The sequence below is a fragment of the Lagopus muta genome, chromosome 4 (assembly GCF_023343835.1).
Source record: "Lagopus muta isolate bLagMut1 chromosome 4, bLagMut1 primary, whole genome shotgun sequence".
In the NCBI taxonomy this organism is placed as follows: Eukaryota; Metazoa; Chordata; class Aves; order Galliformes; family Phasianidae; genus Lagopus; species Lagopus muta.
This window is the reverse complement of record NC_064436.1, coordinates 50,587,988-50,610,414: the sequence shown is the minus strand read 5'-3', so window position 1 is coordinate 50,610,414 and position 22,427 is coordinate 50,587,988. Positions and strand designations below refer to the sequence as shown.

The 22,427-nt window shown below is 33.4% G+C and overlaps 1 protein-coding gene across 7 annotated transcripts in view; it reads right to left on the bottom strand.

The window, feature by feature from the left end:
- The window catches only part of ARAP2 (ArfGAP with RhoGAP domain, ankyrin repeat and PH domain 2), a 120,364-nt gene that overhangs the window by 30,967 nt on the left and 66,970 nt on the right, over positions 1–22,427 (bottom strand). For all 7 annotated transcript variants that reach the window (XM_048941481.1, XM_048941487.1, XM_048941480.1 and 4 more), the window contains exons 17-24: positions 20,116–20,218; positions 18,604–18,802; positions 17,024–17,087; positions 11,129–11,292; positions 8,952–9,164; positions 7,210–7,315; positions 5,888–6,035; positions 5,032–5,100 (exon numbers count right to left, since the gene is read on the bottom strand). In XM_048941481.1, coding sequence (XP_048797438.1) covers positions 5,032–5,100; positions 5,888–6,035; positions 7,210–7,315; positions 8,952–9,164; positions 11,129–11,292; positions 17,024–17,087; positions 18,604–18,802; positions 20,116–20,218 — 1,066 coding nt within the window. The remainder of the gene's footprint in view (positions 1–5,031; positions 5,101–5,887; positions 6,036–7,209; positions 7,316–8,951; positions 9,165–11,128; positions 11,293–17,023; positions 17,088–18,603; positions 18,803–20,115; positions 20,219–22,427) is intronic.

Here is a 22,427-nt window from a genome sequence, read left to right as displayed (position 1 = left end):
ACTTAGAAGATGTGCTAGCAGGTTTTGAATGTAACACCCCTTATCTACAAAAGACTCCCAAAGCTGAGTCTAGTGGAAAAATCTCTATGACATTCATTAGTGAAATGAAAAAAATCATATTTCTCAGATTCAAAGGAAAAATCTAAACCCCGACTAAACCCAGTATAATCATATTTAAAAGCAAATTTTAGCCAAGCTCACTTCATTACAAAAAAGGTAAACAGAACTTAAGACCATGGAAAAGGATGGGAAGCAGTCCCAAAATAAAATGAATCTGTTAAAAATGAGAAGAAAAATTACTAATACCAGAATATTCCATTCCTAAACCCATTTGCACAAATTCAGATAATCAGAACTCATTACTGTGAAGTCTACAGTTATTATTATTGATTACAATGAATACATGTCATTACGTACTTAAAAGGGGAATCAAAATACATGTTCTTGGTATCAATCTCCATTAAAGTTCTCTCTTTAAATTTGTTGGACCAAATATCCAAACTTCTATGTTAAGCAGTCAATATGCAGTAATTAGATGACAAAGCAAGTATACGACATAACATGCAATAGTTTAATATACTTAGTAGCAACAAATTCAAGGAAAGAATGTGTAATAACATGAATCTTACAAAGAAATAGAGATGTCAGAAAATTCAGCATTTAACAATTACGGAGAAAAAGCTGATTTATGAAAGAAATTCTGTATTTTCTTGTTACCAGGTTGCTCAACTACGGCAATAAGACTTGGATGAGAAATTAATTTTCTGTAATTAAAAATGTCTAGCTCTTTTCCTGCTCATGTTCCTTTGCAATATAATCATAAGCACCCCTTCAAAAGACTGTAATTCATCCCATTACTAAAAATACTTTCAAAAAAAAAAAAAAAGATGATGATCAGAGCAGGGAAGAAAAACTAAGGTAGCCTTTCAGCTACCTAATAGAGCCTTTCAGCAAGCATATCATTTTACTAATATTACCAATATAATGTTAATTTGATCATTAATTCTTTAAGAATACCGATTTGTGTCTATTCTGAGAAGAGTATTCATAGCAAAGTTGAAGGTAAAGCCTAAGAAAAACAAAATCTGCATCATATGCTGAATAAGTTATGGAGAAAATAAAAAACCAGGTAGGCTTCGGAATATATTTTGACTAATTTAGAGAAGATACATTTCCACAGAAAAATAAATGGCATCGCTCAATGAAGAACATTAACATTATGGAAAATAGTGACTTTAAAGTTAGTTTTGCCCCTGCAAATAGAAAAATAATGGAAACATTTGTGAAAAAAAACATTGAAAAGCTACTTTTAAGAAAGCTTTTTAATTATAGGGGCACAGACTCAAAAAAAAAGCTCATTTAGTTTTAAAATTTGCTTTTCAGATGGTATTACAGAAAAAAGGTTGAAAAATGAATGAAGTTGACATTTGACTGGGCTCATGTAAACAACTGTATGGAGAGAAAATGTACTGTAAATTACAGCTGCAAACAGAAACAGCTGGCCTAAAGATATGGTGGACAGAAAATGAAGAGAGCTAATGAAGTACCACCTGTAATGCAGTGACATTTCAGATGTAAGAACTTTAAGGCCTTCAGCAGAAATTTGGTTCAGTCATTCTCTGAACACTGTATCACCAGCCTGGAGATAATTCTATTGTAGAAACCAATATAATCAAATATTTTAAGTATTTGCATCACTGATTTTCCCTGCAAACGTAAATACATTCAGATATAATAATGCCAGACAACCAAATGTTAAATGAAAAGGATACTCACACTGAATTAAGTATAATTACGAGAAGTTTGAGTTGTCAACTACCCACACTGTTAAATTACTGTCTGCAACAAGACATCAGTTTTAACAGTAGCTGGAGGTCTATACTTAAAAGTTTACCAACAGGTAGCTTTACTGCATGAGCCTGAAATCCAGCCTCCACACTAATGACCTCCACATGCAAGCCCTGCAGAGCCTAGAGTACTGCTCACAGGTTATAAGATGACAGCTAATGACTAAGAGGAATAAAGCAGCTGAGAACAGTATGTTTCAGTATACTCCTTTCTTTCACTGAAATAATAAAAGATATCTGTAAGATCACTCCAACTAGCCACTCTATTCCAAAGATTTTTATCCTGTTTCTTATCTGCATGACAAGTACAGTTCATCACACAACCGGTTGGGTCTGGCTATTCTTCTTAAAGCGCTGATGAAGGTATTGGATACTAAGTACTCTTCTTTTAAACAGCAGAGGTTTAAAATATTGTATGGTCAAGCCTGGAAAAAAATCCAATGTAGGCATGCATATAATTTAGTCTTCCGAAATTATTACAATTATTACAGAAGTCATAAATGTAAAGTATAGCACAGAAGAAGGTCAAGCTTTTTGAGAAGCACTTAGCAGCAAGCTTGCTACTTAGGATTTCAGGAGAGCAGACTTTGAACTCTGTAGGTAGCTGCTTGGCAGGATGACATGGGAGAAAGCCCTTGAGGGAAGAAGGGTCCAAGAAAGCTGGTAGGTATTCAAGGACCATCTCCTCCAAGCCCAGAAACAATGTGTCCCGAGAAAAAAAAAGGCAGGCAAGAATACCAGGAGGCCTCCGTGGATCAACAAGGAGCTCCTGGTTCAAACTGGAATCAGCATCCACCAAGGAAAAACATGAATGCTGATGACTAGAGTCTATAGAATATGTGGGTCTGAAGCTGAATGGAGAAGGAGAACTCATGACATAACATGGAAGAGACCAGAGTACACAATAACTTATTTGCCTCTAACGTTCCAGCCTTCAGGATTCCCACACCCTTAAGTGCACAGGGAAAGTCTGGAGGAAGGAAGAGTTTATCCTAGTAAAGGAGGCCTGGGTTAAAAATGACAAATTGTGACTATATACAGTTCTAGGCAACTTGTGCTCAGTGACATTGATTGAGCAAGGGGGGTTAAACTAGATGATCTCAAGCATTTTCTTACAACCTAGATGATACTGTGATGAGGTAGAAGATTTTGTTTGAATAGGATTTGATTCGTTGAAGTGATACCATTATATTTTGATAAAGAGTTTAAAGCTTAACATAGTATTTATTACAGAATAAAGACTGAGGTTTTTTTGTTTTGTTTTGTTTTTAAACATAGGTCTAGCTACCAATTCAGAAAGCTGATTATTAATAGTAGAGACTTTCCTAGAGCAAAATAAGTACAGTTAAAATCCTGATTCTATCTTTCTGTAACTTTGCCTCTCATCAATTGAATATTTGCAGGAAACAAAACAGGCTCATTTATTCATTCATTCATTTCATTTATTCAGAAGGTTCTAATTTAATTCTACAGTTTAAAATTAAGACGATGCTTTCAGGTGCCTAATATTTATAATAAAAACTATACCAATTTTAGAAAGCCTAGACTTACATCTTAAACATAAAATAAAATAATAGAACAAAGCAAGCCTTTTTTTGCTTATCAGGCAGCCTTCGAAATGCAACACAGCTCCCTCATAAAAGTACAAAACAAAACCACTTAATATGGTTCTTCTCTATATTCCTCAGATTTGGACAAACCATCTAACTAGAAGTTGGTAAAAAATTGCTCATAACTTCAACCTCCCCTAAGTTTCTTTTATCTCCAAAACTAATTACCATGTTTTCATTGCCCTTCATGTACTCACAAAACTTCTCTCAGGTCTTCTTAATGTCTCCTAATTATAAACATTTTACCACTAAAGCTTCACAGAGCAGCTGAGAAAATGTAAATTGTGTAAAAAAAATCTGTAACAAGAATTTCTTGGTTCTAAAGGCCTAAAAAAGAATGCATTTAAAAGTCTGCAAATCTTTAGCTCCAAGATTTTATTCTCAAATCTCAGTAAGGTTCTTTTCATGGGACCCAGAATTAAGAAGTTTCATTAAAGATACTTCAACATCTACAGGATGTTCTTGTCATTACCAAGGTAGATGCTTTCATTCCCAGTGACTTAATCATTTGTCATCAGCCACCAAAGGGAGAAAGAAGACATTCTGCATTTTACACACACATTGTCAACAGGCCATTATCAGAATGCTTAATGGCACTCTGTCCCAGACAAGAAGGAAATAAGGTAAAAATAGACTCAAGGTAGCAAAGCATCAAACATGTTATTTCAGTGTGTTTTTGAAAGACCGTTTTTTTTTTTTTTTCCTCCAGTCAACTTTCCATTCATTTCTAAAGGCTGATAAGCTCCAACACTACTGAAAGATTCTCCTCCACTACTCTACATTTTAGAAAAAGCTTCTATGTGCCCTATGCTTGCTTCCATTGACATCTCTTGATTCATTTACCTTAGTCATGTTTATCTAACTTATCAGTTTTTGGTTTAATGAGGACTGCACACACAGACTACTCTGACTGCTAAATATACTATCACTGTTGCTTCTTATCAACACACAATTTATTCAAATCTAAATACAAGTACAACTGAAAATGAAGATAATAGTAAGATCTCCTGTTCTTATATCCCATTTCCCAAAGTTCAGTTTGACTAAGTAAACATGTTTGAATGTTGTTTCCCCAGCCATATTTGTACTCCGTATACAAGCTCCATGTATGGATGTAAAAAAGGATATGGCAAATGATTCAGGTACTCCAAGCTTACAGGGGTTGTTGCTCTCTAATGGAGAGAGACTATACGTACCAAAACGCCATGAAATAATAGAATTATTAACATGAAATTGAAAGTTTTTAATATGCATGTATAAAATTGGTCTCCGATTTCATACTTAGACATTTTGATCATTTCTATCTACTGTATGAAGCACTGAAAAGCATGTAAGAACCTTCAAGTTATGTTCTGGCCTGAACACTGGAATAATTGCAAAGTCTGCTTTACAAAAACCATTCTACTTTATCAGTTCATGCCTCATTTTTATTTCCCTCAGTTCTGCAGTTAACAACACTAGTCACTATACAAACTTAGAAATTTACATTACATAAATTGAAGAATAAAAACCTATAAACAACAAAACATTCTTTGTTAGAAGCATTTGCATTGCATTAAACTTTTGCCACTTACCTGAGTGTCTTTCCATCTGGTAATAAAACTGTTCTCTATATCCATTTGTTTGATCTGGTCTTCATTTACCTGTTTAAAATTGAACAGTTTTATTTAATTAATAATTACAAACTACCATAAAAATTATAACATTAACTAGAAAACACTACAATATAATAAACTGATAAATGCAAGTAGAATATAAAATTAGATATTTGTTACTTCTACTAATCATGTTCTTATGGAAGCACTATGTAAAATATTCTGTCCATCAGAAGGACTATTTCATTGATGTGATCATTACTATGAACTTTACCATTTTAAAAGAGAGAGGGCTCCATGAAAAAATTGCCAAGCAAAATGGTACAGTGACAGTCTAAGCCAAAGTGGCTGAGATTAATTGCTGCTGAAAATCCAGCTGGATTCAATGCACATTCAAGGCCTAAGGAACAAAAATTTAATTCCTCTAAAATTCTTACTGCAATCACAGCTCAAACACTAAAAACATAATTCTTCCATGCTTCAGGTCTGACTAATGTATAAAATCTGAATGAAAGTATTATTTTTAATAGTTATAATCTCAAAGTTCTCTTAAGATTGTTAGCAATCATCAGCAGCAAGAGTGTGTACCATCCTGGGAAAATGTAATGCTCACAGTAATTCTATAAATGTAGTCTTTCCTTCACAGGCTAAGACATTTGGGAAATAAAATTTAAAGCAAACAGTAAACTACATCCACTGAATTAGAGTTCAGTAACACTGCAAATCTTTAGACGGTGTAACCAACACCAGGATCATCTCTAACAATAAGGACATTTCTATATTTTAGCATGCCTAACAGCAGAGCAATTAAGACACTTTATATAAAGATACCCACATCAAAAAGTTGCACATAATTTTTAATTAGATCTTCAATTACATTCACTTCTTCACTAGTCTGGCCTTTAGTTTGGAATAAGCAAGAAGAAAACACCAGGGCTAGATTGTGAGGGTTCATATGATTGATTTCAGAGCATTTCTGCACCCTGTTGAAGGAGAAATAAATATATTTAGATGATCCCATTATTCCTTTAGCTGTTCAGTGCTCCTCTAGAGAATATGAAGAACATTTCAAAAAAAAAAAAAAGAAAAAAAAAAAAAAGGAATAAAAAACCTAGTGTAATCTATTACATTTTTTATTTACCTCTTTATATTCTTTATCTTGCAGCTCATTACGGAAAGAAAACATATGCTTTGTATCTGCACCTCGAGCAGTATCAAAATCATTTGTTACATTATTTATTTATGTATGTCCTATAAACCAATCACCTTAGAGCAACGAAAGCATGCAAATAAATTAGGAATTCTTTAGTTTCTGTACATGTAGTGAAGTTCTCAGATCTACGTCTTCATACTGTAGTTTACATAAGTTGTTCTCCTTTGTAAGCTAACAGAATTTTGCCTGTTTATAAAAATATATACAAACTGCTTTCAGAACATTTTAATCAGTATCTGAACTGAATAAGCTTAGAAAAATCATTAACTACAATACTTAGTGTAATCCTTATCCTAGTAAAAGTACCAGTCAATTTAGTAATTGTATAAATAGTTTTTAAATATCTACTATGTAATTGCTCTGAGTATAGAGAAAAAAAAAAAAAAAAAAAAAAGGCTTTCACATTTTCTACTCACAACACTTTACCAGGAATAATTTGAATATTCTCCATGATTATCACAGTTGCAATTGTGAAGTAAAATGATTAAATGTTTGACAGATAGCTAAATTTGAAAATTGTCATTTCCAGTATAGACTGGGGAGAAGTAGACTGGGGAGAAGGACATTTCACCCCAAAAAATCTTTTTATCTCAAGAAAAAATTGCAATACCTTCCTGGAAAACAAATAGACTAGGGTAAAAAAAAAAAAAAAAAAAAAAAAAAGTTCATCGAAAGAAGCTCTTGGACTCAAATACTGACAGCCCCCTATCACTATAAGACATTTCCATATTGTTGATATTTATAGTTACCTCTTACTAAAAATATAACCAAAGAGACATTATAAGTTAAAGGTAATTTAATATTATTAATGATTACAAGATAAGCTCTTGATGCTTACTAGCTGATGAAGTGATCCACATTTTATTCATGGTGGTATTCATTTTATTCATATTCAATTATGCATTCCAGGAATTTTTCTGCTACAGTGCATTATTTACATTTACCTGTAAAGATGTTCAATTAAAGCAGCCAAAGTTGCCTTATTGACTGGTGGGAGTGTACGAATAAAAGCTCCGTACTTCATCACGCGTTCCTTTTCATTTTGCATATCTAACAGAAAATAACAATTACTGAGCCTTAACAACGTGTACTAAAAATCATCAACAATTCTCATTAACTATGTCTGCATCATCTACTTATTTAGAATTGTAATTTACTCAATCCCTTTCTTTGTGAAGACAATACCAATAATTTATTATTGTATGTTAGTTCAAGGAAAAAACAAAATCAGCAATAAGAGACTGCATACTGGGCTCATGAAAATCTGCACCAACAGACCCACTGTCACCATCGCCACAGCTGAAATGCACCCCCCTCTGCCTAACAGCATTCAGATCCATTGTTTGGTCTCCACAAATGTTCAGTGAGTGTTGATAAGCATCAAAGGATGCAATTTTTTCTGCATCAATAAACTAAATGACACACCTTTGCTCCATACATACTTCCATGTCAGACACCATTTTGTCGGACTGCTCCTCTGCTGCTATCTGTCACATAGCAACAAAATGTAATGGAATAGTGGTGGGAAGGAACCTCTACTGCCATACCACCAACATCCACCGCTGGCATCATGGACCAAGACGATCAAGTAGGAGGCATTACATCAACCCTTGTAAAAATATATGCTTTCAAGAGTATCCAGAGCTGAGGAAAAAAATATCTTTTCATCTGTTTTGTTGTTGTTGTTGTTGTTGTTGTTATAAATTTGGAGAAATGTCTTCAGGTCCAAATCAGTTTAAAGTTTTAAAAATAAAAGACTAATAAGAGGAGAGGAAAGGAGAAGGGCAGAAAATAAGGTGTACAAAGCTGAACAATGGCAAACAAGAATTCCAGTACTGTATCCAGTATCTGAGACACAGTCATATCCCTTTGTGTCTGCCTCTCTGTGCTGAATATAGCACAGAGGCTATGGAGAATAATCCTGCTTGGGGCAATTGTTTAGTTAATGTAGTATGAGTATTTATTTATTTATTTATAACATTTTTTACTCTGCCATTGTTTTTCTCATGTTTCTGAAAAGAAAATCTGCAGAATTCCTCCAATCTCTTCCAGGTGATTGCTAATACTTTAAAGTAACTACTGAGCTAACCGTATTTACTGAGTAACATGGGAAAAAATACAAACAGTTTAAAGGTCATATACTCTATTTTCCTAGGGGTTTCAATCTTCCCACAAGTACTGTGCAGGACACTTTTGTAAAGAAGGACAGGATTCTCTTCTTTAAAAGATGGAGCAGAATTTTTAGCCCAATGCACAAATCTAGAAGCTAAATCAGTGTGACGCTGCTATGCACTTTCACAAAAGAGCTAACATCTAAACTGCTACAGATATGACTTTTTAACAGTATTATTGCCAGTAAATAAATTAGTATTTCTTCCATTAATTTGTTCAAATAAGGTGAAAGATCAATATTTGTAGCTGAATTTCCCAAACTTATACTAGCTTATACTGGAGAAACCTTCATATGCTTGAAATTAAGCTTGAAATTAATCATCCTTTTCAAAAATAAAGCTAGTCAAGCAATCAGTGGGCCTATACTATTTCAATGCTGTAATGCAGAAAGTAATGCTCCACCTTGTTTTTTCATATGCATCTCTAAGCATACGGTGCAAGTACTTAACAAAACTCTCATACTTGAGTACATGCAAACAACCTTTCTTGCATTGAGTGTTATTTAATATATTACCTAATGCAGAAATCCAGAATGGATAGAGTTCCTTAGTGAGAATTGCATCATCTATTTGAGAAAGAAAGCTTTTCAATACATCAGTCACATCTTCAAGTCGATGTTTTCCAGCTCTCAGTTTAACACTCCTTGCATCTTTTTTAAAACTTTCCAGCAGTTCAGCCACATTGGATGAATTGCCATTCTTGAGGTATATATGCTTGCTACCTAAACCTAGGCAATAGAAATGCAGAATAGAATATAGAAATTAATATCTGTAAAATTGCATGTTCTTTTAGAAATTCCAAACCTTCCTACATGAAAAGTGCATCTGGCTTGTCAAACAGATCACATTTCTACAGATCACTAGTGTCTTTTGGACTTTTTGCATACTTGGTTAGCGAAAACACTAACAAGTCTATATTTGTAAATATACATATCATAAAATTAATCAAGCCTTGGGCCACAACTTCAGGAGTGTTTTACATGCAGCTCAACTACCCAGATCTCTTCAGTACTTCCCAAATCTATGGTCTGAAAAGACAGTGCAGGAAAGAAGTTTCAACGGCTGATACTGATTCAGCACAGTTATTAGTTATATTATTCGTTATCAGTACTCACACTATTTTGTTCTCCTACTGATCTCAGTATCAGAAAGCTCAAGATTACTAGAAACAATTACTGTTTCTTCTGATTTTCCTCAAGTCAAGGAAGACACTATGCAGCAGCGACTAATAAATGGCTGAAAATATCAAGGCCAACTTAAAATATTAAATTAAAAAAATCGTAGTCTAAAACACAGCAGAGACTACCTTCAATTACGCGTATGAAAGTAGTCAAACTTTTTTTTTTTTAATACTTGTGGAAATTTTATGTGGATTCTGTTTCTCTATTTCTCTTTGTACAAGATTTTACTGTATTTCTCCACATTTCTTGAAAAAGAAAATCAGTATGTACGAAACATTGCCTTCCTTATGTAGTTGTCAAAAGAAGTATTCTGTCAAAACCTACGAATTTATGCCCTGCAATTCACTTTTCTTGCAATGCCCACAAGCACTACCATTAGATACTGTCTTTGTGCTGCTACTGTCAGGAACAACTGTTGGACCTGATAGTGTCTGTCATGAGTAGGACATAAACAAATTCATAGCCTTCATTACAACAAAAATAAACCATGTATGTCTACAAGTAACATATAACTCTTTCAACTTCCCAGTGAATAGTATAACATCCAGTAACTTTGATCCTGAAAAAAAACTATACATACATGAAAACTTAATTAAAAAAAAAAACAAGCATTAAGACATTGTATTTTAATTTAGAACATGTATTAGCAATATTTTCAAGTTGGGAATGCCTCTATCCTAGTTTAAACAACATTTCAGTGCATGAAACAATGTAGATTATACTTTGAAAATTTTATATCGCTAATGATGAATAATAATTTAGCAAAAACATTATTTCTTAGTTTAAGCCAACAACTGTAACCCATATACAACTATTTATGATAATGAAGTGTTGTTACACTTAAAATTTAGTCAGATTCCAATCAATGAAATATAAATTAGGCCTTCTCATACTGACAGAGGTTATAGACACATCTATCCTGAAGATAAATTTGTGCTAGGTTGATAGATATTTAGCATTTCACAAGAGAACTGATTAATTTGCAGCAGTGAAAAGGACACAGGCATAATCTTAATATCTAATGCCATAGAAAATTACACTGGCAACATTTACTCAAGCAAACAGCAAGTCATTATACCTCCCTAGGCTGCTATGAAAAATCAGCAGCCTTAAAACTGAATTTCGTTCCACAGTTAACATCAATTTCCTGGATTTGCTGATCACTTCAAGTCAGAGGTGTTCTTGCATCACACAGATTGTTCTCAGTGCTGCAGAGTTCTGAATTGAGGCATGGGAGATAAAGACTAATCTATATCAAGAAAATAAGTCAATTTTAAAAATACTGCAGTGGGCATGTAGGGGATTTCTGTAGTTGTACTTCCATGCACTTTTTTATTCTCAGTCACATGGCACTGTACTTTACCACCACACCAATGAGTGGTGGGGCTAACAAGAGGTACGATTTTACATTGAGTAATATATATAAACTCATTCAGTAATAAGTTCTTAAAGTGTAGTGATTTAACTATTATACAAACTATCTTAGGTTGAACAAAACATGCTGTACTTACCATACTGTGTAACAAATGCTATACAGCTGTTCACGATAATAGGAACATCATTTTTGCTGAGCTGCTGATCTTGCAATGCATTACCATCTGTACCCGCTGCTTTTTCAATTGCAGTATACCAGACTATGAAATCCAGTTTCGTATGGCCATGAATGTACAGTGTTCTGGAAAGTTTAAAAATATTTTGAATGCACAGAAGAAAGGAAAATACGGGGTTATTCTACTACAACAGCATAGAGTTGTCCAAAGAAATAGCTGGAATAAGACATTAAGGCTTCCTTCTACAACACAGGATTGTGGTGGTGGCCTGTTAACAGCACCTTTTCTTCCAAGCTCATTTGTGCTAGCAATGTCACAATAAATAAACAAGGATCCACAAACAGATCTGTCAGACCTTTGAAAGGACCTCACCAACATTATTATTCCTCCTCAGTCTTTCTCCCACACCCTACATTCATATGCCAAAGTCACAGCTAAGCAGGAAATAAAAGACTCACAGACTTTTCTACTTTCCACCCTGCTTCTCTACAGTGTAGAAGAGATATATTGAACTTCCTTCCTTCACCTGGATCAAAAGAATCATCCTTGGGAAATTATACGTTTAAGTAAGGAACATATATGAAGTAACTGAAAGTTAAAGTATAGTAATACAATTGTTTAATTGCTTGTTTATCTCAAAGCATGGTCCTGTTCTGATTTTCTTATTTAAACAATTTTACTTGGGTAAGATCGTTGGCTTTTTTGTTTCTTTTGTTTTTCCTTTGTTTGCTTTTTTAAAACCACTGTCAGAATAGCTTCTGGGGAAAGCTATAGAACTGAACAGTTTAAGAGTGTATGCTAACCTATATGCATGTACAGAAGAAACAATTGTTTTAAGTTAGCCTAGCAATCTTTTCTACAGACATACTCTTCATCTATCACTAAATCTACATTTTCTTTAAGATTAATATATTTTCTAATTAGGAAAATTTTAAATCTCCTTCTGAAATTCATTAATACTACTCAAAGTACGTAATTCATTAATACCTTCCTCAAAGTACAAACAAATACTACTTTTAATTACCTGGGAAAACACTTTTTCTTATATATTATAATAGTGAAAGATTCCTTTTTTTTTTTTTTTTTTTTTTTTGTCTGAATCTTTTTATTTTGCATATTCATTTTAGCTTTATTGTCTTGAGAGGAAGTTAGGATGCAGTCAAGTACAAACTCGGACCCAAGATCTGAAGAGTTCTCAGGATCCATCATAGCAATTTGACTATTTAGCAGCATAGGAAGATATATTGAAACATTTTGGCTTCCTGAAGACTCCTTTAAAAAAATCTCCACTTCTTGACAGTGAAAGTCATATTAACCACACATACCTGGATAGAAGAAACACTCAGACTCTTTTCCATTGGGAAAAATCAGTAATTTGCATAAAGCTCTCAAACTTTTACAGTAGAATGAGTGTGTCTGATTCAATACATTCAAACATTTCATGAAGATCTGACAGAATGGATATCCTACATAAGCAGTTCTCAGTTTGGAAACATCAGTTTCCAAAAAATCACATCACCCTGACATATTTTAGTATTGTTATTACCATACACAGAGGAAATCAAACATCTTAAGTAGAAACAGAGTCTGCCAATGAATTTTACAATATTTCTTCAGTACTATTATTCACAGATCAGTAGAGGTTAAGACGCTGAACAAGAGACATGTTGCTTCCCAACACAAGGCATGCATGTTTATTACTGTCTTTTTTCCCACCTCTGCAGAACAGGTGGATTCACATTACAGTAATATGCAAAAAGAAAAACTGAAGCCTCAAAAGAATACTTTCTGTAATGTAAGGAATTATGAAAAGGAAGTACTGAAAATAATATTTCTTTTCTAAAGAAAAAGTGGGCAGCTCAGCTGTATATCAATAAGTAGTATACAGAACTTTAATGCTAACCTAGGCATATCTATGTTTTCAAGCAGTGATATGAAATCTAAGTCACATGCCTGTCAATCCACCTTCATGATATATGAATTACCTAAACTACAAGAAAAAGAATATTCTGATTTCTATGGATCTTCCTATCTTCTACTCAATAAATCACAAAAGAAAACAAAATTATCAGAACTACCAAATGATTATGCTGTCATTGTTTTCTAAAATTTGAAAAGGTATTAACTTAAATAATGGACAAAGAGGTTTCTTAATAATTTTCAAAGAAAAGGCAATGTATTTTTAGGCAGCAATCCTATATTCATGAACTAGAGGTTCCTGGTAAAAAAATATATATATTTGGATGATACTGCTGGTACTGCAGAATTTAGGTACTGCAGAATTTAGGTTGTTCAAAGAAGGCAACATGTCAGAACAAAATCTAGAATACGGTTTGCCATTTCTAGGAAGAAATCAAGATCAGTTAATTACGAAAGCAGAGCACATGAGAAGGTGAATGACCATCTTATTGTGGCATCAGAAAACAGCATCATAAAAAGTCAAGATTTCCAGCTGAGCTGGAGGTAGTTCTAAAAGGCTTGAGAATATGCTCTAACAGCAGAGTGCAATAAAATTTCAGTGGATATCATAACAAGGATTGTGTTCCTGCTTTAATTAACTTTACTAAAGACATCAAAATGTAAACAAAATATCTTAGAGTTTTGAAACAATTCCAGAAGTCTATAAAAATCTAGGATTATTGGTAAAATTTAGGAAGCACACTACCTCAGATATCTTTAAAAAAATTTTTTAAATGCCAGTTTTTGTGTTTTGAAAGTGTACTAGCCTGATTTAGCCTTTCATGATATTACTTGGCAATGTACAATGGTACAGTATGATTACCCTCTCATTTTTAAATTAGTAGTCTTCAATCACTGAACATAACAAATATGATCTTGCCATTTATTTTCAAAGTAAAAATCAGAGGAGAAAAGGATCAATCAAAAGAAGGGAAAGCAATTGAATTCACACTTTAGAATTCGGAAAAATCTTGTATATTGTCTCATAGTATCATTTCTGAACTCTCGTATTTTACACAAGCTGCAAAGTATTATACACCTTCCTTGCCTTTTCAAATCAACTGTAAACTGCCTTTGACTACTTACAGATCAGATAAACATTTAGTTTATGTACCCCATGAATTTAACAGAAGCATAAATTTACTAAGTATTTATAAGTCCAGAATTAATTGGACCTATTACATTATAATTATTTCAGCAGTAGGAGCTGAAGTTTTTATAATTCTATAGCTGTTTATTTTTGTAAGCAATCACTCATTAATAAGAAGTCTGTTTAAAACAACTTAAATAATCCTTATACCCACAACAACCTAAAAGAAAATTATCTAAGAAAAAAGTGTATGGTACATCTAATGTACGATCTTCCCTGATTAATCAAATCCAATGACTGGGTTTGGTGTCCTGGGGAAGGGGAGGGTATGAGTATGTTTAATATAAGGGAAGTTAATCAGAGAAGTCAGTAACAAAACAACACAAGCATAGTATGAACTTCAGCAGGAAAATTCTCAAGGCATTTTCATAATTTCTTCTGATTAAATTTAGTAAGACATGGTAGGACATAGACAACATTTAATTCTATACACAAATAAAAAGATGCTGCAAGGTTTCCTGAGTGGTATTTTTTTTATTTTTGAACTTTCCTTAAATCTGGAATAAGTCTTATTCTTTTACTTCATATTCAGTCTTGGCATAATGATTTTTGAGATTATATCACTTATCCTAGATTTAAGTGACTAATAAATCAGCATGAAAGTTGCCAGTAGCACAGTACATAAATTCATCACTTGAAGAGACCCTACCTAATAAAAACAAATTAGACAAGTACTGATATAAAATAACAGACAAAAAAGGAAAACCTAGGAACTCTGATATATCATTTAGATGGCAGTGACTTCCCAAGATATTAATTTCCCATTTGAAGGGGAAAAAGGAGTGTTGCTGGTTTTGTTTCCATATACAAAAATTGAGTTTGAAGATAAAAGTGATTTTATATTTAGTCATTTCCCAGCAACATAAATTAATTTCTTATCGCTATAAGATGAACTATCATACTGCTGTGATAAACACTTGGATATTTTGGAATCACATCCTGACCAAGAATCATTGTCCCAAAGGTCATTCATCCATATGGCTTTTAATGCTTAAAATAATGCAGAAGTTATGTTTTGGGGTTTTTTTTGTTTTGTTTTGTTTTGTTTTTTTATGGCATTCTTCAGTGAAGAAGACTTCAGCGTATTTATGGTTACCATACTTCAGTTAGTACTCCTCTTAAAATTATTTTTAGATAGTTCATAATTTCTATTTAACTACTGAAGCAGTTCTGGGAAAACCTACTCCTATAAGCTATCACTTGTTAGTGAAAAGATTACAGTAAAAGAAATAATAAAACCTGACTTGGAGCTGGAAGTTTTGCACTGATATCTATGAAATCAGGGGCATCGCGTGTATACATCTGTTGGACTGTACCTTGGGCACTGGATATGCTTGTTCCCTACTTGGTTTGTGTAGCATACTTAATGCTGAATCTTTCAAAAAGCTTACTGGAGAGAAAAAACAACAACCAGGAAAAACAGGTTTTTATCTTTTATCTGTTTATGATCTACATCTACTGACTAAAATCTGGAATGTAAGTATTATCTTAGGAAGAGTTAAAATTTATTGAAATAAAACAAGATACAACATTCTCCAACAGTTTTCTGTCATTCAAAATAGATTTCAAAGTCATCTCCTGTTTATGTTTCCTCAACAGAGAGGCAAGATATCTTCCTTATTAACCTATTATCAGCTATTCAGAAGTCCATGTAAGAGCTGATGCAATGTTTACACAGATGTTTGCTCAATAGTCCATCACTGAAATTTAAATGAATCTATTAAAAAAAATTATTATTTTCAATAATTTTACTTTCATCTTTAAATCAGTATCTACATGAGTCAGAAAATTGGTATTTTACTTTAAGTTTCAACATCTTGTTTCGCTACATTTGATAACCATCTCAGCAAAACTCAAACACCAACATGGAAGCAGAGCGATCATGTTTACTTCTCAAGTATGCTTTTTTTTTTTTTTTTTAAGCTAACATGCACCTGAGATTAGGCATTACAATAAGGTTAATCAGGAGACACATGTATATCCTGCTGATCTTAATCTACACAGATTTTGATACAGAACTGTGGGACATAGGAGTGACAAAATGAGATGTGATGAATTGTCCAGAGTTACTCTCCACAAGTGTTCACACTTGTACACACTGAAAGAAGTTAGATCCTTTTGAAAAAAGTTATTGGCAGATTAATATGACTGGGAATCATTTTCTCAGTGGAAAAACTGCATTTAATAAGCTATCCACTTTTAGCTAAGACTAGATAGTTTTCAATTTATCACTAGTAATAACTGAAGCTCTTCTCTTAACTAGTCATAGCTAAATGCACACATAATTATCCTAAAGCTTCTATCTCTTGTAGGGCCTACTTTTCTCCTGGCATCAGAATATAATCAATCTTTATCAAATATCACTGCATACTGTGCAATTTGGAATAAACCACTCTTGCAAAACATGTTACCCACACAGATTAAACTATCACACAAATAAGATTCTTCTCAACTTTTAGGCAAAATACATCCCAACATGTCAGCTTAAAAAAATAACACACAAAAAAAGTTTATTTTCCAGATAATTGATATTATAATACTTTAGTTTCATGGTAAAACTACTGATGTTTTGTGCTCCCTGACATGAACATGAAATGTAGTTAATGCACAGTCTTTCTATCCTCTAAAAATCTTCAAATTCACTCATTCTAGCAACGACAAGTGAAGAAAGCTCCGTGACTGATTAACAAGAATTCTAAAATATTGATTAAAAAAAAAGTAGACCAAAGCTACTTTGGGGACCTTACCTTCCTTTTTCAACAAGCAGCAGGACATCTATTTTTTCTCCATTTTGCATCATGGTACTGATTGCTGAAAACCAATTACACATTCATATGATATACAAATAAAATATATAGACAACAACAGATGTGCTTTCAGAATTATCTTTGGTGACAAAAGGTGCATAAAATACTTAAATGCATCAAATATAAAATGCTACTTGATAACCAGAACAAAATTCCACAAAAAAACACAATGCAATAAAGTTTACAAAAAAAAGTATTATAGAGAGCAGTTAAAACAGGTTAAGATGGACTTTTTAAATGTGAAAACATCTATATTGAAATTAAATTTGTCAAGACAAATTTTATGGGATGTGACTCAAAAGAAAACTGGACTTTTAAACCCATTAATTTATATGAATCTTTGTAGATATTTATAATAAAATATCTTAGAGGAAATTCAAGTACACCATGAAAATCACTGTCACTCTTTTTTACATTGTTTTCACAGAATCACAGAATTGTAGGGGTTGGAAGGGACCTCCAGAGATCATCGAGTCATTGAGTTTTATGCTATTTCTGTTTAAAAACAAACAAACAAAAACAACTACATCCAAACATTGTAAAAAGATCTTCATTATCCATAATAGAAATAACATCTGGGTAGTTTTCAATAACAGAGCTTGTAAAGCTGTACCATGCACTATGCTATAGTGCACTATACTGCCTAAACTTTTAATTCCAAATCAAGATAAAAATATTCACAAATTTTAAAAGATAGATAGAGTCACAAGAGTATTACTGATTAAAAACCACTTTTGTGGCTTTATTAACTGTAAACATAAGGTGGCAGTAAATCAACAATAGAAAACCCAAAGACATTTAGGAAATTTCTGGTAAAAACAGTCCATAGTCTCACAGCATTCGCAAAGAGCACCATCAGTAAAAAGTTAAATTACCTCCCTTGTCTATGTTACTTCATCATAAAATCTCAGTTTATTTTTAGTTTCCTTTATAACATAGCAAGGAGCACTACCTTGCTCAATATAAAAACAAGTAGGGCAGATATGCTTAAACAAGATTCAAAACATTACAGATACTGATAGAAAAAGACCATTTGCGTAAGTAGTCTTATCTATTCCACATCATGATATGAAGAAAGGAATATTTTTAGTATCAGAAAAAAATCTATTAGTCTGTGAAACATTTCTCCTAGAGAATTATAATTTTTTCCAGTACATTTGAGTATTTTAAACTAAGCTTGTCAATCATCTCAAGAACATGTTCTGCAGTTAGCATTTCTGCAGTGCCAAAAATATGAGACAATAATCCCAAAAGGTCATATATTATTATTCAATCCTGTACCATTATAAGAAAGAAAATGCTGGAACTAAGTTGCAATGCTGCAACTACACGAAATAGGGGAAAACATAACCAAGACAGAGCATGATTTACACCATGTTTAGATAGGAGTTCAGAGAGCATCTAGCTCATGCAAAGGGATCGTCAGTGAGATCAGCAGTGTTTGTGATTTTAAAATGTAATGGCTATGTCCTTAACAGTAGAGTATTTCCTGCATTCTAGATGATAACCAAAATTCTTACTTAGTTCTTGTAGCCTCCTTAGATATATGGAATCTTCTTGAGCACTCTCCATTTCAAGACAAAAATGAAGGCTTGACTTTTCTATAGCAAACCAGCCTTTTCTCCACTGATCCAGGTTATGGCAATCTTTGTAGTACAGCTGGCCAATCAGGTCACAGTCCCTCTCTAATAAGCATTCAGCTACAGGGGGAACAAAATGCTAGCAAACAAGACAGGGTGAGTTAGATTTAGAAAAACAACCAACCTCTTCCCCTAAAAAAAAAAAACAAAACCCAGACATTGCAAACCTGTAAGGTTAAAAGACAAAAGCTGCAAAAAAATAAAACTTATCAGATTTATCACTCAAATCTTTATATATGTTAAATTTAAGTTTTAATATTAAGTATAGCAGATTTTTCTCCATCCACACTACACAATTCAAATATTTTTTGTTTTCAAACTATAACTGTTTTAACAGGTAATATGACTGTTACCATTTGGTGCTATATCACATACAGTGTTGCTTTGTGAGTTGTGTTTCAGAAAACAAAAGAACAGAATTGCTATGAACTACGAATAACTTAAATAATTTCATATAGCATCTGTCATAATAGAAAACTATTAACATATTTTTAAGGTCAACATTAAAATGCTGTTTCAATTCTTGTTTTCATTTTATTGTACTATCTTGTTTCAAATGTTAAATCACAGAAGTATTCTTTCCTGTTTCATAGGAAACTGTTGCACATGAGATAAAGCAGTATTACACAGAATTGCAGAGATTGGAAGGGACCTCAAATGATCATCAAGGTCAAAACCTGTACTAAAGCAGGTACCTTAAATAGGTTGCACAGATAGTTTCCAGATGGGTCTTGAATATCTCCTTGGAAGGAGATTCCATAACCTCTCTGGGCAACCTGTTCCAGAGCTCCGTCACCTTTGCTGTAATGAAGGTCTTCCACATATTAATATGGAACTTTCTATGCTCAAGTTTTAGGCCATTACTCCTTGCCCTATCTCTACCCACCATTGAGAAGATCCTGACCTCATCCATTTTGTCTCTCATTTCCCTTCAGATATTTATTAACATTTCTCAGATCCCATCTCAGCCTTCTATTCCCCAGGCTGAACAGACACAGGTTAATCAGCTTTTCGTCAGACAGGAGGATGCTCCAGGCCTTTTATAATCTCCATGGCCCCCTGCTGGACTCTTTCTGGGAGATTCTTGTCTTTTGTGAAATGGGGAGTCCAGAAGTGGGTACAATATTCTAGAGGTGATCTCATAAAGACAGCTTAGAGGCAGAGGATCACATCCCTCAATCTGCTGGCCACTCTCTTTTTAAAGTACCCAAGGATACCATTGGCCATCTTGGTCACAAGGGCACACTGCTGGCTCACAGTCAGCCTGTTATCCACCAGCACCCCTTGTATTCACCAAGAATGGCTTCTCAGAGGATTTTAAGCTATCAAAGCCATTTTAGTAGTCGTGCAAAGGCTCTGGACCTAACTGGAAAAGATGATTATCAGTATTACCTTAGCTATTGCCCAAGTCCATTTTCTTTGTGAATACGCAGTTTCAGCTCCAAACAGAAAAACACGTTCTGACATTAAATAGATTTCAAAGGTAAAGATGTCCCTAAAGCAAGTAGGGGAAAAAAGTAACAGTATTTAGTCTTCATAACTGTAGACATATGCAAACTCAATTTCTCTACTGTTCCATTGTTACATAGCTATGGAATGGAATAATTTCTCCTCCAATCTTACAAATACAACCAAGATAATTAACAGATTATTTGTTTAAAGGCTACTCCATAACATTTTTTTTCTGCAATTCTGAAATTGATAAAAATGTATAAATACAGACATTAAAATTCAGGGGCAATACTTCATTTTTTAAATTGCACACAATCTCAGCAAGTATGCCGTTGTAATGGTTTCAGAACATCCAAGTTTAAGCAGACCAAGGCACTGAATAGGAAGTTTTAAACAACTTGTCACAGAATCAGAAATGTTGGTTTGCACGTTCTTCTAGATATCATTTGTTCTAGTCTCCTGATCTAAGTGGAACTACCACTAATTATAAACCAAGCTTTGTCTAGCCAAGCACTGAAAACCTTCAAGAACGGAGACTCTCTTCGTTTGGCAACCTGTTTCTCTTTGCCACCAACCTCCTCATGAAGAGGCTTTTCCTATCATTCACCAAAAGTTCCAGAGATGACATGCACAGCAACTGACAGCCCTTGTACCACCTGCTTCCACCAACACCAGAACCGGTTTGGTTCTGTCATGTTTGTGACTAGTCCTTGGAGGTACTGTAGCTCTTAAAAAAATTTAAAACTATTTAAGCGGATTGACCCTGCTTTTTCAATTTCAACTGTCAAATATTTAACTTTTTTAAAAAGCAGTCCATTTGAAATCAGGCAAAATTTGAAAAGCAACGTTTTGTAGATCTTTATTTATGTTGAAGACTGACCCTAAGGTTTGCCATTTTAGTGTGATTTTCTGTATGACCATGCCCTAGAACCCAAAAAGATTAAGCATGCTATCTCCTTTCAATGGAGACTGAGGATTGTCTAAATCTGGAAAACAGAACATGGATCAGTTATTTCATCCTCAATGAGTACTTCAGAAATTATAAGTAAGGACTCGTTGTGACAAGTAGAATAGCCATTTTAAGGACAGAATATTTCACTACACAAAAATATCAAACTTAGGGAAGCTTCTCCTAAAATGCTACTCAATCTCAGATAAAGCACATAAGGAGATTAGTCATTCCCTTGAAGTATTCTACCAATAAGTTTTTAATTTATGTAATATTCTGAAGCAGAACCATTTGCAGATGTTGCAAGAAATACATTACATTCCATTACAGAAAAAAAAAAAAAAGTTTTTTTTCATTTTTTTTTCCAGATGCCATAAGGCTAATAGATTAGTGAATACTATTTCCATTATATTTCGTTATTTCATTGTATTTTGAGGCATCGTCATTTTTCACTCTTTCCTTTCTGGACTCACTTTGTAGTGGGTAAGGCTCTTTCTTTCCTTTATACTTTCTAGAAACTTAATGAACAGACTTTTTTTCTTTTTTTTTTTTCCCCAGACATTTCTGCTCTGTAGCTACAAATACCACAGTATTACACTATACAAAGATGTTATTTTTCAACAATACACACAGAGACAGAAATTTCAAAAGAAGTGTTATGGATTTTTTTAGACAGATCCAAAGTACAGACTGAAGTGTTTGTTTCAACAAACACGTTATCTAAAAGAAATCAACAATCACCAAGATGCAACTCACACTTAGATGAAACTCTATGTGAGGTTTTAATATACCAAGTGGAGGTGTAAGAATATAAGAGAAAAGTGAGACAATGAAAAGATATCTTCAAACTAACTCAGCGTTCAACAGCTACACTGTTGTCCTCAACTACAGAACAAGGAACAGGATTCGAAGGTTGACAGATCAAAACTAAAAAGATTATGGAGAACTCTAATCAAATGTGTTATTATCAGAAGCAAGCAAAGCAAAAGTTTTCACTTGAGGTCAGTCCTAGAAATAGAAATGAGTGTTAATTTTTCAGTTTATCATGCCATTTTATAAGTGCTAAGAACATGCATTTCAGTTTCAGTAAGAAATAGACATATCTGACTTATGATGCCTTTTTAAGACTACCCTAGTATTTTCATTATATCACCTTAAAAAAAAAATCAATCAATCAAACAAACAAACAAAAAAAACACCAACAGCAAACACCAAACACAAATATAACTTATCACTTACTTCTTGAAGGCAATATAAAATAATTCAGCTTTTTTTTTTCAAAATTGCATGTTCAAAATTCAGG